This window comes from Accipiter gentilis, chromosome 23 (assembly GCF_929443795.1).
Source record: "Accipiter gentilis chromosome 23, bAccGen1.1, whole genome shotgun sequence".
NCBI classification, from domain to species: Eukaryota; Metazoa; Chordata; class Aves; order Accipitriformes; family Accipitridae; genus Astur; species Astur gentilis.
In genome coordinates, this window is record NC_064902.1 from 7274590 (window position 1) to 7301448 (window position 26859).

At 45.2% G+C, this 26859-nt stretch overlaps 2 protein-coding genes across 3 annotated transcripts in view; one reads left to right on the forward strand and one right to left on the reverse strand.

Moving 5' to 3' along the window:
• Positions 1 to 3119: 3119 nt before the first annotated feature.
• Positions 3120 to 5665, reverse strand: LOC126049658 (small integral membrane protein 4). The gene is made up of 3 exons (XM_049826412.1): positions 5568 to 5665; positions 5047 to 5225; positions 3120 to 3460 (listed from the first exon to the last, which is right to left on the reverse strand). The coding sequence occupies exons 2-3, from the start codon at positions 5195 to 5197 to the stop codon at positions 3393 to 3395; spliced, it is 219 nt and encodes a 72-aa protein (XP_049682369.1). The 5' UTR covers positions 5198 to 5225; positions 5568 to 5665; the 3' UTR covers positions 3120 to 3392.
• A 288-nt stretch (positions 5666 to 5953) lies between these two features.
• NT5DC2 (5'-nucleotidase domain containing 2) overlaps positions 5954 to 26859 on the forward strand; it is a 30788-nt gene continuing 9882 nt past the window's right edge. The window contains exons 1-6 of one of the 2 annotated variants that reach the window (XM_049826113.1): positions 5954 to 6311; positions 14090 to 14274; positions 15077 to 15151; positions 17073 to 17128; positions 19480 to 19573; positions 24479 to 24607. In XM_049826113.1, coding sequence (XP_049682070.1) covers positions 6029 to 6311; positions 14090 to 14274; positions 15077 to 15151; positions 17073 to 17128; positions 19480 to 19573; positions 24479 to 24607 — 822 coding nt within the window. In that variant the 5' untranslated portion in view covers positions 5954 to 6028. The remainder of the gene's footprint in view (positions 6312 to 14089; positions 14275 to 15076; positions 15152 to 17072; positions 17129 to 19479; positions 19574 to 24478; positions 24608 to 26859) is intronic. The other variant, XM_049826114.1, reaches the window with a different exon arrangement.

Sequence of the window (26859 nt, forward strand, 5' to 3'; positions counted from 1 at the left end):
ACAGCAACATGAGTAACGGGTGTGGCTCAGCCCAGGTTAAGCTAAACTTGATGAAAGCCTTGGACAAAAATGGTGAAGGATGGTTAGTCCTTCATGAAGTCTGTGCAACTGTCTCTACAGGGAGTGTCCAAATTCAGTTTCCATTGGATGATTTTTGGGAGGACTATAATTAATCCTCACGGTTTGTGCCAAGCACCAATGTCCAGTGATAACTTAAGGAAATTCCTTGGGACCAGTCATCCCACCAGTGCCTGTTGCAGGCTTTTGCAACTTTCTTGGAAGCACCTGGGGCTAGCCATAACCAGAGCGCAGGTACAGTTTTGTATGTGTGTATGAAGTCCAAAGCAAAATCTCGCCTCCACTGAAGATGATAGAAGTTTTGCTCCAGGGAAGAGTTTACAAATACATAACAGATTACTATTTTTTCCGCTTTTTCTACTGTTGAAAAGCTGGGACAAAACTCTGCTGCACCCCTGTTCCAGGGAGGAGTACAGGCTGGGCACATACACACTTCCTTTACCAGAACTTCTTTTTGGTACTTCCTTGGCTCACCACAGGTCTTTCAGCAGGCAGCATCTTTGGGTGCACAACAGCAGGGAAACGAATCAACGAACATCCATTCTTTCCACAAAATCATTCTGAATCGGTTGTGAAATGGTTCCCTCTCTAATGCTGCAGTGGTGAGCAGCATTGCTTGTACACAAGTATCACTGTTTGTTCACAGATGACTATTTACTGCTGCTGCTTATACCAAGTTGAAATTTCCCATGCTTGATACCTTTATTGGCCTGACTTCTGCAATTTGGAAAGCTTTCAACAGAAATGCTTTGCTAATTCTCAGAATTTCCTACTGTGGCCGCTGCAAAGTGAACATGAGACCACCGTTTGTAGATGCTAAGCTGCATTCTGGGCTGACACCAGATGAACTGCCTGAAGAAGGGATGGACGTGCTCAACTCCAGAACTGGCAAGGGCTCAGCAGCACTTAAAATGAGAGCTGTGTTCCTGGCTTGCTCCCACAGTGCGTAACAGAAGCAGCGGTGTTCCCAGTGCTAGCCTGAGCTCTGAGCCGAAGGAGAGTTCTCACTTCCAGTTGCCCACCACCACAGCAGACAGAGGGGGAAGCTGGAGGATGGGACGGAAATAGGGAAATGTGAGCAGGAAAGAAGATGGGGAAGGCAAAGACCACAGAACTGGGTGTCAGCAGGGATAAAACTGAGAAACCAAATGAAGACCTTGGTTGTTGAAGATTAGGTGTAGATTAAAACTGATAGTAAAGCCCAGCATGGGCTCGGTACTGGAATGGGCTGGGCACTGGGGCCTTACAGCCACTCTTGCTTCCAGCGTTAGCAAGATTCTGGCAAAATCAAATGCAGAAGGATCAGCACTAGCAAACACATTGTGGAAGCAAGAATACAGTTCAGGTTTCTGAATGTCAAGCTGTATCTTCTGTCGTAACAGATCTGTGTTGCCTGAAATCGTACAATGCCAACTTGGACAATTTTATTCCTGCACTGGTCACGAAGACCAGTGCCACAGAATTCCCTGACACCACAATTCTTGTGACTGACTGCAGCCTGTCTCTTTCTGTTTACCTAGCTGGAGCCACCCAAGATATCTTCCAGATATGCTTGGCACTCTCAGCTGCAAATGGGAAACAGTGCTGCAAAATAAGAGCTCTGATGTGAAAAATTGGGCCTCAACTCACCGATGTCTGTGAAACACCCTGTTATTATTACAGGAATGCCAAGGGAAGCCACAGGACGTTTTCATACCAGGCTCCTGAGGACTGAGAAGTAACCAGGGCACGAGGCTTTTTCTTAAAAACAAGCAAGGATCTTGAAAAACTTATTTGCTCTATGGAAACAAAGAACCAGCAGGAGAGAGTTCCAAAAGGCTCAAGAAGTAAAGGCAGATGGATCTAAAGCGTGATAATTTTCAAAATCTGGCTTTTTATTAATGCTTTATTCTTTATTGTATTGCTACAGTCAGGATTTAGTTCAGTGGAATGCTCTGTGACTGCAAAGAGAAGCTTGTGCGTGAGTGTTTGAACTTGGGCTCTGCCTTGGAACCAAAGTAAAAATCTAATTCTTATTACTTCTGAAATAGAGGTTTTCCCCAAGTAATTCATTTGCCATCCAGTCAAAATATGCAGTGGCACGGCACGGTCACGTCTTTAATTCTCTGTCAGTTTTTTATCTCCTGAAAACACAAGTAGCACTAGTCCTCCAGATCAAGTGCTTGGAAGACACAACACAAAGTACAGTGTTTACCCTCCATTTGCAAGTTATGTACCTTCACCGTAACATCTTCACAACAGCCATTGTCTCTTTAGTTGATGAAAACTTAGTTCTGTGGAAAATGGCTGTTAGGAATTACCACAGGAATGTATGTAAATGTATGAACTCCCTTGGGTTTTTTTTTAGGCTGAACTTAAAAATTGGCTTCTTTGTGGAACCCTCAACATATACACATACTATCAGAAATGAAACAAATTTCACTAATAAGTGATCCTCACTTATAAGACTTCATCAGTCACCCTAATGCAGCCGCTGACATGCTCCCACGCACTTGAGAGCTAGTGTCACTGTGTTAAGGGAGTAAAACAAAACTTTAAAAGCTGTCTAGGATATAGCAGTTAGCTCTGTTTTCCTTCTTTGGCAATACAGGAGTCCTGCAAACAGAATTCAGGTTTGCTAGGACTACTGTTGCGCATTCCTCTAAGCTTGTGCCTGTTACCACATAAACGCATCAGACTTTTCCCCCAAAAGCCCTCAGCTCAATTAATTGTTAAGAGTAGCAACAATGGGTATTACAGCACTTGTAGGCAGTGAAGCCTGAATGCACGGATGACTTTCCAAACAGTGTGGGCTGAGTAAACATGGAACAGTAAGTCTGTCCTCTTTTTATCTAGTTAAAATTATGCCACACTGGAAAGAAAACAAATCGGATGCCAGAGCAGTTTCTGTCAGTACAAAGGAAACTAACTAAAAATTACTATTTCCATTGTGCCAAGATGCTATGGATGCAATATGTAACATTTCTTTCCCATTGGTCTTGGCACAAGAACAGTGTCTCATCGAGCAAAGAAAAGCAGTAGCCAGACTCCGTTTACTCAGTTTAGTTTATTTAAAAGTACTAAACAAACATGAAATAAGTGGCAGAGGCCTACGTATAATGAACTTTTCGCTATTGTATTTGGCTTAAATACAAAATATTAAAGATACGAAGTAGATGGAAGAAGAAAAAACTGCCACAACCATCTGAGAGCGTATTTCACAATTACAGTTCATCTTGAAGGCAAAATCTTCCCCTACCATCAACGTGGCAGTAATGCTTCTTTGGTATTAATACAGTTGAAGCATTCAGGACCTTCCCCTTGAAACCTTTCAGCTAAAATTCTTTTTTTTCCATCCTTGCCTCGTACTGTCTTTCAGATCGTTTCCTACGGTAAACGTCATCTGCCAGAAAAAGATTTTATTATATTAGCATTTTCCAAGTGCAAGATAATACTAAATGTATGAAGCCTGTCATCTCTTTTTAAACTTTTCAATCCAATTTTCTCTTGCAGACACTAAGAGGCAACTGAAAATTCAAGCCAACACAAATCCTTACTGCCACTTAAAAATAACTCAATGTTCTCCCTCCTATCCAGGCTAAAGTTCTTCCCATCAGTCCTGATGAAATGTTTTTATAGGAAGACTTTTTCCAGTGTGATACAGTCATTTCTTGTCTACTTTCCCATGAGGGTGATTAAAAATACAAATGTCCAAACTAGCTGAAGCCAAATGGAAATTAAATTATAGGCACAAAGTCAATACCTGAGGACTGCCAGCATGGCTTCAGTATTTTAGCTTTTTGCCTTTTTTTTTTTTTTTTTTTTTTTTAAAAACCAAAACAAAACACAGTAATATACCCACCTTCATAGTCTTCCTAGTTGTCCTTCCTGCCTCCCCTCACCCCGATAACCCCTAAGTATCCATCACCAAATAAAATTTCTCACTGACAAAAAAAAAAAGCTCATCAGTCTAGCACCTTGTCACTTTGCATGGATTATGAGCAGTAATATGGCTAAACTGCACAATTATTGTTACTGTAATATAGTATCATTTAGGCATAGCTTTTTTTTTTTTTCTCCAGGAAAATAAGGCTCAAGCTGAAATATAAGGGCTGCTACACGAGTGTGCTTTAGTTTCTAACCTGACTTTATTACTATACAGGTATGCGTCAGAAATTATTAAACTGAAAAACCACAACAAACCCACGCCTTCAGAAGTGAGTAGCAAAGCAATTTTGTTTGCAGCGAGTCTGTCAGCTATGGAAATTGTATCAAGCTGTTTTATTCTACGGGAGAGTCAGCTAAATTTCCCATGAAAATTTGAATATTCCCATATAACATACAGTAGAGCTGATCCTTTTTTTGAAGCACAGAAAGATTTCTAGCAAGGCTTCTAAAAGGGAAGAATGCCACATTAAAACTAAATGCTTTAATTTCTAGAAAACGACTCATGAGAACTTAGCTAATGGCACTCAGTTTCATACTTCTTTTTCAATTACCTAATTAAAAAAGTCACGTGTCAGATGAACCCACACCTACATTTAAATTCTGACGACCCCTCAAAAGACCCCGAGCCTTTTTCCAACGTAAAAAAAACCCACAAAAAACCCAAACGAAACTATAATTGAGTATTCTAAACCCATTTTTGTTAGTTTGTTTCTGCCCAGTGTCTTCTGCTAGGGTGGAGAGTCCTGTACTAAAGAGAGAAGCGCCTGACCTGCTGATTATCTTTGAAGTCCCCGCACCAGACCCCGCTAGCTCGTTGTTGTCCTCGGTAAGGGGGACCGGCGCCCCGCTGCCATCGCCGCTAGCGGGTGCTGTGGCACAGGGTGCCGGGTCAGACCCGGGGCCGGGCCGGGACCCCCGGGAGGAGGAGGAGGAAGAGGAGGAGGAGGGGCGGGGGGGGGGGGGCAGTGATGGGGGGGGGCAGTGATGACTCAGCAGGGAGCGGGCCTCCTCCCGCCGCCCCCCGGCGCGGCCCTCACTTACAAAAGGTCTCCTTGCCGATGCGGACGTTAATCATGAACCACTCCATAGCTCCCCCGAGGAGGAAGAAGAAGGGCAGGAACCTGTACACGCCGAAGCGCTGCTTCCCGGGCACCAGCTGCAAGAGGCGCCTCACCCTCCTGCTCACCAGCATGGCCGGGGCGGCACCGGCGCCCTCAGCACTTGGCGGAGGACAAAGAGGAAAAACGGGGAGGGGGAGGGGCGTGTGAGGGGCGCAGCGGGACGCACAACAGGCGCCCCCGCAGTCTAAATCGCGACCGAGAGGCCAAGCCCGCTGTGGGAGAGCGCGGGGTCGCGGTCCCCGGTTTTCCCCGTCACGCACGGTGGAGGGGTGACGCGGGGATCGCCCGGCACCAGCCTCGTTCCCCCCCCCCCCCCCGCGGCGGAGCGGCCGTGGCGGCGCCCCCCGTCCCCCCCCCCCCTCCGGCGGGGAAGGCGCGGCCAATCGGCGCGGACGGCCTGGCGCGCGCCCCCCTCCCCGGTGCCCCGCGCGCGCCCCTCACCTCCCGCGCGGGCTCCCCCGAGCCCTCAAACAGCCGAACGGAAGGACGTGGTCGGTGCCCGCGTGACCCCGCTGAGGGGAGGTTCGCCTCGCCTGATTGGCCGGGGCGGGGCCGGGGGGCGGGGCTGCAGCGGGAGACCACCGCCGCCCCCCACTCTCCGTCCCCCGCCGCCCTCTCCTGAGGGGCCGGAGCGCGGCCAGCGGAGCCCGCCCGGGCCCCCGCCGCCCCCAGCCCTTCTCCGCGGGCAGGCGCTGCGCGCCGCCTTCCACCACCGCCACCCCGTTCCCTTCGCGGCTGAGGCGTGGCGCGGCCCGGCCCCCTCGCACCGGGCGGCGGGGATTGGCCGGGCGGCGGGTGTCTGCCGCGGGCCGGGGAGACGAGACGCGGAGCGGAGCGGAGGTAGCCCCGGCCGTGTGCGGGCTGCCCCGAGGCGGCGGCGGCGGCGGTCGGCCGGCGGGACCATGGCGGCGCTGGGCATGGCGGCACTGAGGAGAGGCAGCGGCGCGGCCCCCCGCCTCCTCGCCGTGGCCGTCTCCTGCCAGAGCTGCCGCCCCAAAACCAGCCAGTGCCCCGGGGACGGCGGCCACGGGCAACCCAAGGACCACCACCCGGCGGCCCCCGGCAGAGCCCGGCGCGGCGCCGAGCCCGGCCCCGCCGCGGGCAGCCAGCCCCTCCCGGCCGAGGGAGCCGACACCAAGACCTACTTGTGGGCCAGGTACCACGAGATGAAAAAGCTGGTCTACGGTAAGGGCCGCCTCCGGGCGCTGGGACTGCCACGTCCTGCCGAGATTGGCCTTTTTCCTTTCTTTTTTTTTTTCTTTTTTTTTTTCCCTCCTTCCCTCCCCCCCCCCCCCCCCCCCCCCCCCTCACCCCTTTGCATCCTGGTGCCTTTCCCCGCGCTGCAGAACTGGGGATGTGCCCGTTGCTGTGCCGCTGCCGGGGTTAGAAGCCTTCCCCTCGGCAGTGCCATCCACATGCCTCCTTCGACCGGGGCCCTCTGGGACGGTTTTATTTCTGTTGAAAGCTGGCCCTGGTCTCCCTCACCCCATCGTGGGCTTCCCTCTGTGAACATCCCTCGGCTGGTCTCAGCGTTTCAGGACACGCAGAGTACGTGGGGTTCTAAACAACTGGCTGCCCTAACGTGGATATCGTCATGGTGAATGGTTTAAATGAAGGGCTTGTTGCATTTTTCTCTAATTTGCCGTTGGTTGGCATACCGAAACGTGGTTAGTCTGGAACAAATAGACAGTCATGTTGACTGATGTGGTGAGGAGTCCAGGGTCCAGCTTGTAACTCTCCATTGGCACAAGAGTGAGCATGGAGAAGGCTCATGCTACAGCTGCTAGGATGTCTCCTGATCCTGAGCTCAGTTTGTGAAACACCTTTTACTCATGTGTGCGTGCGTGTACGCATGTTTTTTTCTCCTCTGACCAAGAAGTTACCTGGCTCCATCAGGTACATTGAAATCTTGCTAAGCAAGGAGAAAACTCATGCCAAAGCCGTCCATGTGTAAAACAGGATTGCGGTCTTTTTGGCAGCAGCAGACCTCCACTGTATTAAACTCCCCTAAAAATATGAAAAAACGGCTTTCATGGCATAAGGGCAGGGAACTTTTCCCTGATGGTTTCTTGATTCTTGGAATGCTGAAGGTAAGCGCCTCAGAGAGCTAGGAAGCGTGACTTTGCCTCTGGTGTTAAATAGCTCTCCGTTAGTTTTTGTTTATCTAAGGGTTTGGAGAAGGATGGCAGCCAGCCATAGGCATCTGGAAGAACCATCTCACTGTTACGAGACTGGCAAGTTCTGTCATTCCTTCCTCCCCTGCCTTCCACATGAGATTTGACATAAAATCTGAAGTCCTTCATGATGCACAAATGTAAAGGAATTGGCCACCGATCCATTGAGTGCTCAGCCTGCTGCATTCCAGCTCTTGCAGGATGTGACCTCCTTTGCCTGAGCTGTTGAAGGCAGTACAGGGTGCTGACAGAGGACAACAGCTTCGTGTTAACTCCCTGCTCCAAGACTGAGTTGTGGTTTTAGACCCACTACTTCAAAGAAGTTCCAGCTCACAAGACATGTAATGGTGTTTGGACGTTAATATCCTCAAAGGCATTTTTTTTTCTTTTCTATAATGGTATTGAAACCGTAGATGTAGATAAGTTAACAGGCTGTGTCGTGGTCTCTTGGGAAAACGCTCACTTTACTATGTGATGGATTGTGAAGTTTGTATTCACATAGTTGCACTTGTTGGCATGCAAGAGATACAGTTATTACTTGAGGTGGAGAACTAGTCAGCAGCACTAAATACAAAATGAAGTTCAGTGAAGTAGCCCATGTGTTACAGAGCAGACTCTACAAACCTTCAGGTAACTATTAGGCATGTTGAGTAAGAAGGCCCTCGTTTGTTTAAAGAATAGCTCCCCAAACTAAAATTTCAAGACTGTGCTGTTATTCAAGTCTTGTCAAGAAGAGACATAAACGGAGTTGGTCCACATTGGTTTTAATTGTTGCTTTGACGACTAAACTGAGTTGTGCAAAACGTGGCATCAGTCTGTTCCTTTGTTCTTGATTTCTAACTCTGATGTAAAAGTGAATATCTGTGGCTGGGTTATGGATTTGAAAACATCGTCACATCTCAATATTCATCAGCATTGAGTTTGAGAAGACTCCTGTGGTGCCACCTCCTCCTTCCTTCTCTGAAACCCCACCTTTGTGAAGACCTTTGTCCTGTATTGTCAGTTATTGCTATTGGTTTTGGAGAGAGGTCTCTGCCAGGAGAATTTCTTGTGTGTTTTCAAACCAGCTCTTGCTTAGGACCTGATTTATAGAGCAATGTTGCATTTTGCACAGAGGGGATTCCAATGATAAATGCTGACTGAGTTGGATGGGGCAGGCTCTGTAGAATGAGAACTTCTTTGCAGTGAAGCTCAGCGGTGGTACGGGTTTGGTGGCCAGAGCCCACAAAGGTGCTGCTGAGGTAAAGTCTCCCCTTAGCATTGGCTCAAGAGAAGCCATTCTCTTCATTATTCCTCCTTACTTTTTGTAACACTGACTCTTAGGACCAAATTTCATTACTTGTAATAATTTGAGGCTACTACTTCCACTTAATGTGCCATTTTTTTCTCTTCCAAAAGGAAAAGTATAATCGCATTTGTTGCAAGTGGTGTTGAGCAAGAGGGGTGGTGTTAAGCAAGACTTGCTGTTTTCCGATTTAATGACATCTAAAGTGTCAAGGAAGGCTGATATGCTCTCTCAGTAAGCAATGTCTGAAGTCTCACACTCTAGGAAACATCCAGTCCTGAAACTGGATGGAACTGGCAAGTGAGTGAGGTTTTGGCTGTAAGCAAGTGTGTATGTTTTTCCCTAGATCTTTCAAACTTGTAAGTATGGCTATAATAAATCAGCTTTCCTAAGGAAACTTTAAAATAACTGTTAACTTCTTGCCGCTGCATGACAAGCTTGAGTGTAGTTAAACGTGAGAACTACTAAGAACAGAGACAAGTTTACAGGTAGCAAGAACATGGTTAGGCATTGATAACACTGAGGGTGTAGCTCAGAGGTAGTCCTTGCTCTCTTTAGTTTGTGTGGATCAAGAGATACCTTTGCATCTAAATAATGCAAGCTGCAGTCAGCAACGTGTGCCCATCACATTTGGAAATGGGAGAGAAGACAACAGCCCTGTGTGATCATTGCATTGGTGATTTTGGTGCGGTGCAGAGGTGTTTTTTGCAATCTAGCACATTTTGATTCTGCTTGTGTTGCTAATCTCAAGCAGGCACAAAGATTTAAGGGCCTCACTCTTTGCCAACCCAGGAAATGAGTCTAGTGCTATGACAATAAATGCCCTGTGAATCGCTTAGGGAGTATGCACATTTCACGAGTTGTGGCATCTGCAGATTGAGCTGGGACTGGGAATGACAATTAGCAGCCAGAACTGGAAGTGCAACCAGTTATGTTAACCTCCCAGTTCTGCTTTCCTAAATGTAAACATTTTTTTTTTTTGTAAAGAGCTCTTATAGCAGCATTTGTCTAATGTATATAAAAAATGTCATTTTGGAATCAAAAAGTATTTTTTAATACTGCTTTTGGTTCATGTAGATTTCATTGGTGAGGAATCCCACAATATTTAGGCATAGTGGCATAAATTTAAGTATGCTCCGGACTAACTTTAAGTACTCTTTTAACATGGTTCCTCTGCCCTTTAATGTTTTTTAAGTAATATTTCCCTCTCCCTGCCCTCTTGGTAGAGGCATCTACTTCAGCTGGTTGGAGTGCTTTGCAGGAAATGGTACAAAACAACAGTTCAAAAGGATAAAGAGGTACTTGGAAGCAAGGAAAACTGGCAGTTTGTCTTCAGAAAGCAAGTCAGTGTGAGCAAAGGGAACTTTTTCATCCACGAAAAACGTGGAGGATGGTGGCCATCTGCTTTTCAGTATCGTTCTTTTCCTTACTAGTCTTACAAAGAAATTAGCGCAGCTGTCTGCTGTGTTGGACCTCTGGGAGTACAAAGGCTGTGAGATGGGTGTGAGTTGCCCTTTTTCTGTATTGTTCTTCCCTAATGTGCTGGATCTAAGGCTGAGAGAAAAGGAGCATTTCCTGCATGTTGCCATTGGTACTCCTGGGAGCTCAGAAAAGCACAGGACATGGTTGGCATCTCCTGACCAGAGCGTTTTTCACATCAGAAGGGGCCATATGGTGTCTTGGCATCTCTAACCATTGCTTACAGTTAATTACCTGCTTTTGTTTCCATTTCTGCTCTCACGTTGGGGATTGAGTGTTATTGCTTTCTAACAATGTGGGCTATTGCCTGGGAAGAGGCACTTGTGCAGCCATGAAGATATTCCAATTTAAGCAGCTGTTCAGGGCCTCATAGTGGTAAAATAAAGGACATGTTGTGTGTTTACCTTGCATTTACATCCAGGTGTAAAAAATGCATGAGATCAAACACACTTTCTTGTGGTCTGCCTTTGTTGCTTAGTTTCATCATGTGCTACGGATATGCAGACACTTCCCTTAAAACCATCAGAGTTGCAAATGGGAGTGAATTGTGCAAGTATGCAGATTCCAGGCATTTGTATCTATTGCAAGAGCTGCTTTTTCCCCACTGTCCTCAGATGTATGCACGGCAGTTTTCCCTTAGATCATACTTCCTGGGTGAAATGCTGAGTAGACAGTGACTAACTGTGATACTGTCTCCCTTTTCAGTTAGGACCCAAACAGAAAAAGTAGTTGGGATTATCGTTCTTTTTTTAATGACCCAAACTGGTTTTCATTTAATTTTGGTTTTTTTCTTGCTGTAATTTATCATATCTGTCCAGCAATCTTTTTCAGTGTCTTAGCAGAGGAAAAGCAAAAGCTATTATTCCTGGAAAAATGGCATCTTCATGGGCTTCTGGAAGGTGTCATCTGCTTGTTTTGACTCGAGGATTGCCACGCAAACTGAGGCAAAGATCCCTGGCAGATTAGGTGCTGAGTGTTAGCAGAGCAGCAGCACCCAAGTCTGCAGCCCAGGACTTGATTAAGCACTCGGAATTTGTAACCACTCAGGTGATTATCTTTAAAACAACAACAACAACAAAACCCCAACAACAACAACAGAAACTAAAACCAAACCATAAAAACAAACCTCTTGAAACCTGGCTCGGTAAGCCAGGCATGTTTGGCCTCTTGTATTGAAACTGATCTTGCTTGTGCTCCCAGCTTCTGTCTCTTCCCTGTGGTAGTTTGAACCTGCAGAGAGTCTGCATGAGCTTAAAGAGGAGATGGACACCTACCACTCTATTGAGGAGGATGCTGCAAATGGATATTTACACTGAGCCAAAAGTGTAGCATGAGTCTCTGGACTGAAACCCAGAGCTTTTTCCTTCTCTCTAGGAGATCAGTGACTTTAAACTACTATAAATTTAAGATGCAGGGTGATGGCATGGAAAGAGCAAGCTGTCAGCAAGCTGCTGTGGGTTGCTTTGGTGATGGTGTTGTGTGGTAGGAAACACAGCAAGGAGATGTGTGGTGCTCCAGGAAGTGTGCATAGGAATGTGGTATGTGTGAGGCAACGGTGATAAAGCATTTTGGCTAGAGTATGCATTTTTTATTAGCCTTTATGAGGTAAGAGAGAACACACTGTGTAAGTTAGTGACAAAATGTCTGAGTGGTGTAAAATGATGTGGGCAGGAGGCTGTCAGAGTACAGCAGAGAGGCTCTGTACGTTTGAGGCTGGCAGGGAGGAGTATGACTTCATCTAGTGGGTCAAAATATACTTCATAAATTATACTGTGGCACAGTTACTGCTTATGCTCCTGATCACAGAAAAGACTTGTTTCATGCGCTTCCAAATCTCAGACTACCCTTTCCTTGTTACAAAATCATATAGCTCCCTTAGCTTTTCCTGATTGTATTCTTGCAAAAGTTGTGGCTGGCATATGTTGCTGAATCTAGATGGGTCTCATCTCTTCTGTGAAAGGAGAGGTGGGGTTCAGGCAATGGTATTTTAGGCTGCTTTCAGACTATCAAAATGTGTTGTCATAAAGCTGTTAGCAAATGGTGAATGTTGGAAGAGCTTGACCTCTCTGTAGGGATACGGTAGCAGCAAGAGGGGTGCATCTGTCATTAAAAAAAAGAAAAAAAGTGCTTTCATTAGAAGCATATTTGCACTGTGATGTGATTAGGGTTGTGTCATTTTCCTTGTGAGGAAGAAAAATAACACTAACACCCTGCACATCCCACTGTATGCTTAGAAAAAGATCTTCCTACAAGTTATCTGGAGGTGCGGACAGGAAGTGAAGCTCTGTTTATGGTGCAGAGCATTTATGATGGGAAGATGAAAGTTGCGATCATCTGAATCCTATTTACGTTTCCCATCTTTTAAAATCCCAGTGGAAAGTACTCTGATTGCATCTTCTCTCTTCAGCCTCTTCCAGGAACTTTGCCACCAGCAGAGTCACTGAAAGAGAGCTCTTGTTCCTGCTGTGTAGTCAGTAAGTCAGCCTTCCTGCCTTAAAATACGGCTTTCTTTTCTAGTAATTCCTCCCTAGCTGATCTGGTGAATTGCATTTGAAGGCCAAAGGAAAGTGAGTTAGGAGAGAGGGATGGGTATGTTTTGTAATGCATCTCTCCCCTGAAAAATAAATATTGATATATCTGAATCCTGTTTCTTTGGTCATCTCTTTGGGTTAGCGCTCACAAATGTACTTTGGACTTTTACCTAAATTCTGTAATCATTCCAGACAAAGTCTTTATTGGGAATGGCTGGTATCTCTTTCTAATAATATTTTTTTGTTCTAGATTCAGATGAAACTTGGTTTTATAGCAAGGAAGCACTAAAAAACCGGCAAAGGTGTTCTTGCTAAAAGCCAAAAGTTAAGGTAGGAAGGGAAAAAAAAAATCCTACCCACTGATGCTGTGTAGGATCTGAAAAATGTCTGCACTTTTCCTATCATTCAAAGAGAAAATTACACGTCTTTGAGGACGGAGGAAATGTCTCCTTCCCCTCTCTGTCCCCCAGTGTGGATGTGACTAGGCAACCTACTACAGGGAACTATTTTTATTGCTCTTTCTCATCTTGCAATGGACAGCTCTCGTGGAGTGGGAAGCCTGGGAAGGGTCTGTTCCTGTCTCTCCCATTGTGGTGCCACTAAAACTCTCGGCACTCTAGACCAGCTCTGAAGAAGGACGTACAGGTAGTTCAGCTGCTAGGTCACTTAACCCCCATTTTCCCCATGGTCTGGGGAGCAAAGTGTTATTCATAAGCATTTTGAATGGTAACCCTGTTTTGAAGTGACAAACCACACACAAGGACCGAGCTGTTTCCACAGCTGTTCATCAGAGGAGAGCAGATAACTTGTTGCTATCAGCATTACGTGCTCTAAGAGCGTAGGTTAGTGTGTTTTTCTTCACGTTTTGTTGGTGTTTGTACAAAACCTTGTTTTGTCCTGCCCGTTAATAATAATAATAAAAAGCCCTAACGGTACCTGCAGAATTGCTCTGTGGAGTCTGGTTTCTTCTGTGAGAAACAAAAAATGCTAAAAGGCAAACCTCAAAATTTCTAATTTGAAGTAATCTAGATTTCTCAAAGAGGAGAGTTAGTCTGTTTGTCTCGCTCAAGTTTTAAGTGAGGGGCATGTGTTTTGGTGGTCATACATTGCAGCTACCTTTCACGTTGGTGAGCCTGCTGAAACTGCAGCTGCTGTAAGCTAGAAATTTGACACTTCAAAATCTCGGGTCTGCTTTGCTTCATGTAGGCCAGAGACCTGAGGACATTGATTGTTTCGTGGCTTCCTGACGCAAAAGGTCAGTCTTACTGTGAGAGTGGTTAGCATCATCACCAGAGGCAGCCAGAGGTTTCACAGTGTGTTTTTTCACAGGGAGGATTATTTGAGTGAGTTAACAGCAGCAGCCTTCGACAGAAGCACTGGGCTCCTTTGCTGCTGCTGTGTGGTACTTGCAGCTGCTGTCAGGTCCAGAATGAAAAGTTGAAATTTCAGTGATCCTCGCAGTTTCTCTAACCTCTCCTCTTTCCCTTCTCTTAGATCTCCTTCCACCAGGAGTCTGCAATCTCCTCAACCCAGCTGCTATCTACGCTAACAACGAGATCAGCCTGGGCGATGTTGAGATATATGGCTTTGACTATGATTACACATTAGCACAGTATTCTAATTTACTACACTCTATGATTTTCAACACTGCCAGAGACATCCTAATAGAACAATTCAAGGTAATGATGTGCTAAGAATTTCCACTCAATTAAGCTTACTGCTGTCTTTGCGACGCCCCAGACATGCTTGCAAAATGCCACACTGTGCGCATCTGTCAATTACTTGTTTTATTGAGACAAATTTCTTGTTTCACAATCTTTGATTGCAGAAAGTTTGGTCTGTATGTGGAATTAATTTCCTTTGAGACAATTTACCATGCTCTACATTCCTGAGGTTTTATAAATATGGAACAGGAACCTTAGTCTAGAAAGGTCTGGTCTGTTTTACATAACTATGGAAATAATGCCCACAGAATTGCTGGTTCGAGGTACACATGATGGATAAACATGAACCATGGGACAACACTGAAGCCATACAGGACTTGACATGTGCAAGTCAATATGGATGACGCTGTATAGCATGTCCAGTAATGGACACCCTGTTTCCAATAAGTGACTGGTGGTGCATTTTCTTCTCGTCATGTCTTTCTTTGTAGAGGGACTCTGCAGTGTCATTGTTTTGCCAAATATATGCATTGAATGGAGCTTACTAGAAATGTCCTCACTACCTGACTGAACCTGTTACATTTTCACTAGTGTCCCTTACACAAGAGAAACTAGTTTTAGGGATCCTGTTCCTCTATATCTTCCTGTGTTCATCCACTTTATTTGTTGAAGGGGCAAAATGAAGTGCACATCTTCCTTGGTCAGTTTATGCCTGGGGTGAGACAACTAGTAGGACTAAGCCAGCTCAACAGGTGAAATGATTTTGTTGATAACCCAATGCTTATGCCTCTAATGATGTCACTGTTTGTCTTCCCAGTATCCAGAAGGGCTTGGGAAGTATGACTACATTCCAGGGTTTGCTATACGTGGACTTCATTATGATGTACAAAAGGTAAGCTGTACAAAGTTCAGTCTCCTGGGCTTTGTCTTCCATTATGTTATGTTTTTAGTGGAAATACTTTCTGTCATTGCTTGCAATAACATCAATCACCAAACTGTCAGTGAGTCCGGGTGGCTGTGTTTTTCATTGCTTAGGTTCTTCTTGCTTATAAACCTTGCAAAGGAAAGACGTCTTGTGTTTGCGTAACCTCTAGCAGAATGAGACATTCTAGCAAAGACCTCTGGTAAACAGCTTTGCCAATTTAAAAGTCAGTTAATTCCACAAGCTAATTAATAGAAAACTCAGCTTGTTTGTGTGATCATTTCTGTCTTTCAGGAAATTTAAACAAACCTCAATCCTGCATCTACAAGTACTTGCCAGGAGTAGAGGCATTATGTCTTACTCTAATAATAAAAATGACTTGTCAGGAGAATGCTTTAGGAAGCCTTTCACACCCCCACCCCGAATAATAGGACTGCCTGGAAAAAGATCCAAGCTACTTGAGATGCATGCTTCTTAGGAACACAGGCAAGCAAAGTGCAAGCATTAGCTTTAACCCTTTTCAGTGCTTTGGACTGATTCCCTGAAAGCCTGTTGCCCAGTGATATCATGCTGGCTGCTGCAGTGAGGTGGGAGCACAGCAGAGAAAGTTGCTTCACTGTAGTAGCTTTTCTTATGTTGAGCGTTGAGCAAATTCAGGGAAGCAGGCACTACAGGCTGGAGCGTGTGTGCTGTTCTTCAGCAGTGGCGGGGGGGGGGGGGGGTGGGGGGGAGAGAATGAAGAAAAAAAAAATACAGAGAGAGTTTTCCTGTGTCTTTTGTCCAAACTGCAGTGACAGCATGGCAGCAGACTGCTCATGCCTCTGACTTTACAAAGAAGTAGGTCTGTGAGAAACTGAAGTTTCTTTCTCTGTTTAAATCTCTGGCTGATGTATCAGAGAAACACAGAGGCGACTGGCCTAGCCAGGCAAAACACTCTTTGAGTGAGTAGGAGGTGAGAACTCTGTTTTCTCAGGATCAGAGTTTGCAAAACACACGAAAAACTGGGTAGTGCCTGTCTAAGTAAATTGCCCAGCATATTTCCTGCACTCCTTCCAAACTAGTGGGAGGTCTGCCCACGGTGTAACAAGCTGCACTGATATGGTATTGTGATAAAAGAAGGGGCCTGAAGGTTTTGAATGCTCCGTGGAATCAATTACCTTGCACTGTGGTAGAAACAGGACAAATAGTTTGATGCTGTGTCCTTATTCAAGTTGCAGAGCAATGTGGGTTTAATGTAAGGCTGCTTTCTGTGCCCAGAGAACTTGTGTTATGCTTCAGAATGATGGATGGAGGAGAAGGGATGACTCACAAATAGGGGAGTCTGATACAAAAAATGCAAAGAAAGCTCTAATGTTACCAGCCTGGTGTGCTCCCGAACATCTTTGCTTAAATGTCTATTGGGGAGGGGGAGAAGTGGTGGAGGGGAGAGCTCTTGTGTGAAGAAAATGCAGCTGTGCTCTAAACCAAAACTTGCCCACTTAGTTTGGCTTAAGATATATGTGACAAGAAATAGATCTCTTGTGCACACAAAGCTCCTTTGGAATGTGTGTGCTTTTGGAAGGGAGATAAGAAGAGACTGTCTGAGTCACAGAAACATTGTTCTCTTGTTTTTCAACTGCATCCCTGTCCACAAACTTTGGAATGTAATAGGCCGTGGTACTTTATCTCGTAAAAAGATGGTCTTTTGCCAGAGAGGCCAATAAAAAGTCACAGTATCAGTGAGTGTATGTAAAAGTGGCTGAAGAGTAAGTGCAGCTTAAAGTACATAGATGTGGGGTGTTTATATTGAATTTTATTTTCTGAATGTCATTTGTGTGGAACTTGAAACTTAAATAACATTTCAGTGTAAACCTACCCAATTCTAACAGTAAATATCTATTCCTTATCACAGAGCCTTCTCATGAAGATCGATGCTTTCCATTATGTCCAGCTGGGGACGGCATATAGGTCTGTCAGTTCTGAAAATAATTTTCTAAATGCCTATATGTGCAAAGGTGTATTACTAAATCTGAGTGTCTGTTCATGGCATTTTTTTTTTTTCTGAGCAGAGCACAGTCTCATCTGGCTTATCCTGTTTGCACTTGCTTCAAATGCTTACCTGGCATATAATTGCAGGAGTTATTTTTCTCAAGCATTTCAAGCCAAGTGTGGGTGGGAAGACCTGAAGCTTTTTGTAATGGTTAATAACACATCTGGTCACGTACTCTGCATGATATCTGAGCTGCAGCTACAGCATGCCTGGGTTAATGTCTCTGAGCAAACACTGCAACTAGGAAAGGACTCCTCTGTATGTTGTCCAGATATGTGCCTGTCTTCTCCAAGCAGGAGTGTATCCCAGCAGTAGTCTGCTGTGCCTTGTCACAAAGCTAAGAGGATAGTGGTCTGGATGTGCAAATAAAATCTTAAAGCAGTGCAGACATGTCAATAAAGTAATGATGCATCAGAATCTGGGCTCAGTTTAAGGCCTAGGTTGTCCTGTTTTTCATTCTCTTCTGTTGCTCTCCAGGGAGAGCAGGGTGTGCTTTGGAAGAAGTGGCTGAAACAGTGCAGAGCAAACTTTTCTCCAAAAAGCTGTGAGACTGCAGACTGGGAGAAAACCTTGCCACAAAGTGGAGTGGGGTTGGTGTGCAATAAGTAGTAATTCCTAGATATAGTTAGCAAAACTCCTGTAAATCTGTGTTGTATTTCCTGAGCATGGAAGCCAATGTTGTTTTTTTTTTCTTGAACTCTGCCCTTTTGCTGTTAAGCTTCAGTTACAGTAAACACTCTAAGAATATTAAGAAGGGAGTTTCATAATCAGAGAGAACTGGCTTCTTTGAGTACTAGCTTTTTGGGGGGAGGGTACAGGAAGACAGCTTAGTGCTGCCCCGTATTTCACTTCAGCTTCATGAAGAGATTTTTAGTGAAAACACATTTCAGCGGTTTTTTCCCTTAGTGTCCTTTTGTAGCTATCCTTCTTGGAGTGTCCTTTTCCTAAACTGTCCTTTGCTTTTGAGCAGAACTGAGGCAACTTTTAACTTCTCAGAGGCTGTTCAGACTATTTTTCCTATTCAGGCTGAATAGAAAAGGAGAAAAGTGTCCTGGTTTCGGTTGGGATAGAGTTAATTTTCTTCTTAGTAGCTAGTACAGTGTGTTTTGGATTTAGTGTGAGAATAATGTTGATAAGACACTGATGTTTTAATTGCTGCTAAGTAGTATTTATCCTAGGTTAAGGGGTTTTCAGTTTCCCATGCTCTGCCAGCAAGCAGGTGTACAAGAAGCTGGGAGGGAGCATAGCCAGGCCAGCTGACCTGAACTAGCCAAAGGGATATTTCATACCATAGGATGTCATGCTCAGTACATAAACTGGGGGGGAGTTGGCCGGGAGGGGCAGATTGCTGCTCGAGCATTGGTCAGCAAGTGGTGAGCAATTGCACTGCGCATTACTTTTCTTGGGTTTTATTTTTTAAATTATATTCCTTGTTATTATTGTTGTTGTTATATTTTTATTATTATATTTTCATTATTATATTTTATTCTACTTTAGTTAGTATATCGTTCTTATCTCAACCCAGGAGTTACTGGTTTTTTTATTATTATTCTCCTCCCTATCCCACTGGGAGTGTGGGGAATGAATGAGCAGCAGCCTAGTTGCTGGCTGGGCTTAAACCACAACAAAAGCGAAAGTTCCTGACTGCTTGACTAAACAGCCATCAAAAGTTGTGGGAGAGATGAAACCTGCAGCAGTCAGACAACCTGATGTTCATGAATGGTACAGCTCATAGCCATACCTGTGATTACAGTATTTTGGGGAAACCCAGAAATATCTGTTGAATGGTCTTAGCAAAGACCTTGTTTTGCTTAGGAAAACTGAATAGGAAGGAAATGTCACTTTCAGAAAGCTGTTTTCCTACACCTTTGCATTTAGTGGTGATACATTTGTGGAAGCAACCTCTCCAAAACTACAGTTACCCAGTGCTGCCAAAGTCAGGTCATGGGGCCGACTTGGTGGGGCAGTCCTGTAAGCAGATTGATAGCATACAGAGGGAGGCCTCTGTCTGAACTCTGCTGGAATGTGGATAAAGCCCCTCAATTAACTTGAAGGAGCAAACAAGGTATCTGAAAAATGTCTCAGGAAAGATCTTATGTGAGTCTTAATAAACCATGGAGCTGTCAGGCTCTCTGGCTCTCTTGTGTGCAAGAGAAATAGGTGAGTTTTAGAAAGGAGGCTGTTTGTCCTATCTTCTCTTTCTCTGCAGTTTGTAGCTCTGTGCACCCTGGTGATTATTGACAAACTATTTCTGTTGTTTTGTGCCTAGAGGGCTCAAACCAGTGCCTGATGAAGAGGTAATCGAACTCTACGGTGGTACGCAGCACATCCCTCTGTACCAGATGAGTGACTTCTATGGCAAGGTATTGTAAGACCTTTACTGCTATGATGCAGCAGCTCTTTTAACAGCTAGGGAAACAGTGAACTATATGAGCATGTAAATGACTCCAGCCTCTCTTGGACTCCAAAAGGCTCAGTCCCTAGTGAGCTGCAGTGTGTGTTTTTGTTCTAGTGGGAATTTGCCCCAGAGGTTATTTAGCAGTTTAGCATGTGAAAACCATCTGGGAAGCTTTCCTAAACATCAGGGCTATTGGCCTAGTGCTGAATGGTTCTGGAGACTGATAAGGAGATGTTTCTTGCTTGTTCCTTGGCCAATGCTAGCTCCCAAGCTACCAGGGCAGCCTGCAATGATGGTGTTTGCCATGAGTTATGTGGAAGGGGGGTATGTGTGTGTAGCAGCAGGGTGCTTGCAATGCCTTTCTCTTTTTGGTTTTGGGTAGGGTTTTTTTCCTTCATGAAAGGGATCCCCCTTACACACCTCTTCAGACCTACTCAGTGGATATTAATCATAGGGTTGGCATCCATGAGTGTTGGGGCTGTTTTTTAGGCAGGAAAAGCTTACAGTCACAGTAAAGGACTGAAATTCTATCCATAGGAGCTGTAGGAATCCCTTGGTTGCCTGAACTAGAGGAATTTAGGAGACATTTTTCTTCATTAAGTGCCTAGTGTGGCGCAGTGGGCAAGCGGGACCATTGACATCCCTTTCCCCCCAGAACTGCTTTGTTTCTTGCCCTTTGTCAGTTCAGTAGCCTTAGGGGAAGCTGGAAGGAGAACGCTAGGCTTCCTCTGCTAATACCCCTTTGAGTCTGCTGTGTGAAGTCTCTAGCAAGGTCACTTTTTGATTTCTTTCTCTCTCTTGGGAACGATTAATCTGCGTGGTTACTTTCTGGGTACGTATATACTCTGTTTATAGCTCAGTGTTTTTTCCAGCTTTGAAATAGGATGTTTCTGTTTCAAATTTGATATCTGCCTGTAAACTGCACTCGATTAGCTTCCCTCTGTGTAACTCTCCTCACTCTTGACAAACTTGAGATGATTTCACCTTTCTTTTTAAATAATTGTAAACATGAAATCTGCTTCAAGTTGTGGCCTTTTGTAGGACCAGGTGCTCATGCCAAGGTGCCTTTCTGTGCTGCTTTGTGCATACCAGGTGTTTTCTTCTTTCCTAGTAGTTTAGTATTGAAAAATTCAGTATAACATTTAGCCACAGAAGTAGGAATAGCAACTTATTCTTTGCAGAGAGGTGACTCTCTTTTCCTAATAATGTAATGGACTCCATAAACTAATAGGTGGATCCCAAAGAGAACAAAAGTATATACAACTAATGGCATTTGCATCCAGCAACATCTGCTCAACCTGTGCCACTAACACCTTAGTGGGAAAGCATCTGGATTATGATGACTGCTAGTGTGAGCAAGTGCAGTGCAACTGGCGTGGAGTGAGACTGTAGCAGGCATCTTTGACCTTGTCCTCTTTAGTCTGCCACACTGATGTTGCTACCTGTATGGGTAACAGGAAGGTCTGCCAGGTCAGTGATTCTAGGCAACAAGACATAAGAGAAGCGGAACTGATGTAGCTGAAGTGTGTAAATATTCTTCCTTAAGGGTTTTCTTGATCCTCTGTTGGCAGGAATGTGTGGACAGCTACCAGCATCCCAGCACCTACAGTAGGTAGGCACAGATCTTGCCCAGGGTTAGACAATGCAACTAGTGTGTCTTTGCTGGCAGGACTTGTAATGAAGGTGGGGAACTTATCGGTGTTGTGGAAAAAGCATATGTAGTGCTCTTTCTAAAACTATGGTCCAGTTTTCATCCTGACTTGTGTCAATATGTCTGCTGTAAGGAAGTTGAGGCCACTAAATGGAGCAGGGGAGGCTGGACTTGCCTTGTAGAATGACGGCATAAGGCACAAAAACTAAATCAGAGTTGACTACCTACAAGGTAAGTCTTTGTTGTTAACATTGAACATTTAACTGTCTCCTCTGTGCTTAAGCTCTTGGTGGGACAGGTCATTGCTCTGCTGCACTCCGCTAAATCCCATACCTAGTGATTTCAGTAGGAACTGCCTGTCTGTGTCCCTCTTGTTTCTTTCCCAGAATCCCTGAACAGGAAAAAAAGGTAGGGGCTGTTTTCAGGAAATTTTGGTTTTGCTAGTGGGAGAAATGTTCCCTTAGAAACCACACATCAAAATGGACAAAAGTCTGTTGAAAGGATTCAGCAAGTATTGCTAAGCAGCACCAGCATGTGCAATATGCGACCCAAACCAGAGGGTGTTCTTCGTGTTCTCTTGTGCTGCAGGTCAAGCTGTCCTGTGCTGGATGGATGGATGAATAGAAATTTTATAACCTTCAGCACACCAACATAGGTTTCAATTGTGGCATTTTTGGTAACGGACCTCAGACAAAATGCTGGTTGTTATTCCTTTGCCCTTTTGCATCTTTCCTTGAGCCCAGTTTGTGTTGTCCTGATATTGCCTTCAGATAGTGCTACAAACAGAGTGCTAGTCTCTTGTTCTACCCTTACAAGACCAGACTAAATGGGAGATGTTACTGTTGTTACATCCTGATGTGACACTAGTGGCACATGTTTGTCATTAGGCAGCACGTGCCCTCTGTCAGCTTCCACCATGTGTACCTTCTGTGATCTTTTGGATATTGCTTTCATGTCTGTCTTTCACATAGTTATAATAAATTCTTTCTGATGTGGACCAGTATTATCCTAGAGAGTTGTAACTCTGTGGCTATCAGTCATGGATTGCTCAAAGCTCACATGTACAGGCATCATGTGACTGGATTGGCAGGGCACCTCTGGTGACTAGGTTTATTGAGAGGTCTATGCACTTCCCAAATTGCTTTTCATATACAAGATCTTATGTGGTGGGTTGACCCTGGCTGAGCACCAGGTGCCCACCAAAGCCATTCTGTTACTCCCCCCACCTCAGCTGGACAGGGGAGAGAAAGTATAACAAAGGGTTTGTGGGTCAAGGTAAGGACAGGGAGAGATCACTCAAACAATTACCGTCACAGGCAAAACAAACTCAACTTGGGAAAATTAACTTAATTTATTGCCAATCAACCAGAGTAGAGTAATAAGAAATAAAACCAAATCTCAAAACAACTTCCCTCCATGCTTCCCTTCTCCCCGGGCACAACTTCACTCCCAGATTCTCAACCTACCCCCACCAGTGGCGCAGGGGGATGGAGAATGGGGTTATGGTCAGTTCATCACACGTTGTCTCTGTCGCTTCACCCTCCTCGGGGGCAGGACTCATCACACACTTCCCCTGCTCCAGCGTGGGGTCCCACCCATGGGAGACAGTCCTCCACGAACTTCTCCAACGTGGGCCATTCCCACGGGCTGCAGTTCTTCACAAACTGCTCCAGCATGGGTCCCTCCCATGGGGTGCAGTCCTTCAGGAGCACACTGCTCCAGAGTGGGTCCCCCACAGAGTCACAAGTCCTGCCAGAAAACCTGCTCCAATGTGGGCTCCTCTCTCCACAGATTTGCAGGTCCTGCCAGGAGCCTGCTCCAGCATGGGCTTCCCACGGGGTCACAGCCTCCTTCACGCACCCACCTGCTCTGGCGTGGGGTCCTGCCAAGGCTGCAGGCGGCTATCTGCTCCACCACGGACCCCCCTGGGCTGCAGGGGGACAGCCTGCCTCACCATGGTCTCCCCCACGGGCTGCAGGGTAATCTCTGCTCTGGCGCCTGGAGCATCTCCTCCCCCTCCTTCTTCACTGACCTTGGTGTCCGCAGGGTTGTTTCTCTTACATGTTCTCACTCTTCCCTCCAGCTGCCATTTCTGTGTGTCCCACAACTTTTTTTTCCTTCTTAAATATGTTATCCCTGAGGCGCTACCACTATCACTGATGGGCTTAGCCTTGGCTGGCAGTGGTTCCGTCTTAGAGCCAGCTGGTATTGGCTCTGTTGGACATTGGGGAAGCTTCCAGCAGCTTCTCACTGAAGCCGCCCCTGTAACAGTCACCCCCCCCCAGCTACCAAAACATTGCCACACAAACCCAATACACCTTAGTAACTGTCCTGTTGGCTGATCTGGCACTTCAGCGATGAAAGATGAAAAAATTGATTCTAGCTTCAGCTTACCAGCGAGACTCACCATGGTCCTCTGCACAGGTGGTACATACTGAATAAACAACCTTTATTATACTGGAAGGCCTCTCTGGAGCCAAAGTTGGCTGTTGACTTGCTGATAGATTTGTGATTGATAGGCAATAAAAATAGCAAATGTATGGGAGAGCTGCAAACTTGCCTAACGCAAAGTGAGTTAATCCTTGGTCAGGATTTAATTGTCCATATCCACTTGACTTCCTGGGTGGGCTGAAGTTCTTCTTTGTGCCCACAAAGTCCGTAGTGACTCAAGGGTAGACAGGCATTGACAAACTGCTTGTTGGAGTGATACTTGCATTGCTGTGTGAAACCTCACTGGAGTGGTTAGAGCAGCTTTGGTGCCCACGTGTCTAGTGTCACAGCCTGCTTTAGATGAGCAATGGGGCACCTCCAGCAAGGGCCACAGCTGCTTCTGTAGCAGAGCATTGTCTGTTGGCACCTGTGGTAAAGCCAAAAGCCCAGGTGGGAAGCAGAGGGCATGGGGTTGAAATAAAAGTTAATGTCTAGGACTGACTCTCCGCTTCCTCCACCTTCACCCCATGGTGTTAATGATTCTGGGTTTGTTCAATGATTTCTGTGAAGGAGAAACCTCTCTCTTCTCAAGTGTTAATGCATTAGGTTAGTGTTTTGGTTGAGAAGAGAGGGCTACTTGCTGAGTGTTTTTCTTTTTTTAGCCTGGAATGTCTTCCAGATGGTACTGAATGATATGAGTTTGTTTGTTGGCTTTGCCTTTTTTTTTTTAAGTATTTTTTTTTAAGTATTTTTTGTTTAATGTGTCTCCTTCATTTTTTTGCTTTCCAGGGTCCATCACTTAAGCAGTTTATGGACATTTTTTCTCTTCCTGAAATGACGCTGCTCTCTTCAGTCATTGATTACTTCATAACTCATGGCATTGAGTTTGACCAGGTGCATCTTTACAAGGATATATCTGTAAGTAAAATGTCGACTGTCCCATAGCTCATACTACATGAGAATTGTGAGCTCTTTGGCTTGTGAGCACTGGTGGGTTCTGCAGCACCCAAACCTAAGGGGCTATTACTGAGTAGCCTAATATGACAGCATTGTTGCCCCTTTAGGTTAAAGCATTACCAGGGGATATTCAAAGTTGTGTTTTCAGAACATGTTAGGTTTCTTTCTGTAGTACAGAGTTGCTGTTGCTGTACATTCTCTTGCAGGAGTGCCTAAGCTGGTTAGGTTGAAGGTCCTTCAGTGGGAAACATGTCACAAAGCTTGTGTAAATGTTTTCTGGTTCTGCAGACTTTTAAGCTCTATGTTTTCATGTTAATATCTCATTTTTCAAAGAGGCTTGGTCTGACCATGTACCAAACAGTTTGGTTTATACAGTGATTGTTGTGAAACACCTGCCCTTGCCTGCTCTGAGAATCCACCCCTTGCCTTTGCAGCTACAGAGTAGTCTGATCCTTTGGGATGTTTTCCAGTGGGTGACTGTAGCTTTCAAGAGCCAGTTACTCCAAGGTGCCAGCTGTGCCTTCCAGCTTCAATCCTGGCATTTGAAAGGGCTGCGTGGGATTATCAGCATTGTTTGGGGGTACTGTTTGACTTCTTAGTTAATGCTGTAGGCAAGATGTAATTGCTTGAGATTGCTGCCCTGGGTGACTTCTGTTGACAGATGATGCATCTTCCTTGGTAGCCGAGTCTTATCACATGCCTTTTTCCATGGAAAGGGGTTTTTGATTCGTACCTTAAGGAATCTTATGCTCATCCACTGGTAGAAGCCCATACGTATGCTGTTCAGTCTTCTTGTGAGGGAAATGGAGCTCCACATCTGTGCTGCTGCTTTTGTGATAAGAATCCATCTTGTCAGCTTTCCTGCAGCCAAGGATTACAGCTTATGTTCTGACCTTCTGTTACTGCTTGATAAGAGCATGTCAGCTGGTTTCCCACAAGAGCTTAACATGTTTCTAGGGTGTTAGTTATTGTAGTTGTTTTCGCTCTTGGGGTGGGGAAAATGGGGAGAGGGGATACAGCTGACTCCTGAGGCCTTTTGTCAAGAGTGTCTTCTGAACCTTCTTTTGAGGTCAAAATGGATGTGTTCCTAATTGAAATCTTGAGAGCGGGTGGGTGGTTGCCACAGCCTAATACATACTCAATGCAGGGAAAATGGTATGCTCAAGGCCCAAAACTACTGAGTGCTAATCCTGGCATTTGTCTTTGCATCCTTTGCTGAGGGATGTGGTCATTCCTGAGAAGTCACTGAGGTAGGCAGAGAAGAGAGCTACAACAGAAAATCTGTGCAGTGCCTGAAATCTATACTGAAAAGTTGGGAGGTGTCCTGTGCTCTCACCAGAAGAGTACTTGCTTTTTCTGTACAATGAGGATCCACAAACATTTTTGCAAAACTTATCCCTCTGCAGTACCCAAGTGCAAAGAAATTGTTCGTGGACATGAGCAAAGAGATCCTTTTGGGCCTATGCAGACATGTGTCGAGAGGACTTGCATAGCCCCAATCATTATTACAACACAGGCTGATAGTGCGTTAAGACCTGTCTAAACCTGACACTCTTCTGTAATTCTTAGTGGTAATCGTAATGGCATCGCTGTGTGTTTGGGAGCAGGTTGAGTGCTAGAGACGCTGCACTGAGTCAAAAGGGCAGACCCTAAAGCAATGGTAAAGGTTGAAGCTGATATGTAAACCAAGTAGTGCAGTCACGCCAGTTTGGTTGCTTTGTATTTGAGAGTAAGAACGTACAGTTTACCCTGCTTTCCTTTGGAGGAGTTTGTGAGCCCTGTTTGACACCTCCCCAGGCTACCAAGACTTTACCTGCAGGAACCTTATAGTTCTTCCCCTTTCTTTTTTGTTTTGTTTTGGGGTTTTTTTCTTTTGTTTTTTTTTGGGGGGCAGGAGTTTAGGGAAGGAGCACACTGTAATCTCTTTGTCCTGCAAAGGTAGTTTTCACACAAATCCAAGTGTTGCTTGCTTTTAGTGCCAGTGCTGGTCAAGAGAAAGTTGTTATCTTGCTAGCGCTCTTGCTTTTTTTTCAGTTTCTTTCCAATAAGGCACTCTCTTGGTGAATGAGATGTGACCTCTGCCTTTTTACCATTCAAATCTACATGGTGGAAGGAGACTCCTAAAACTCTGTTTTGAAGAGGTAACGCCTCCTCCTTCATTGTACCCCATCTAAGTTTTAAATTCTGGTTCCCTCCCAGCTTTGAAGGAAATA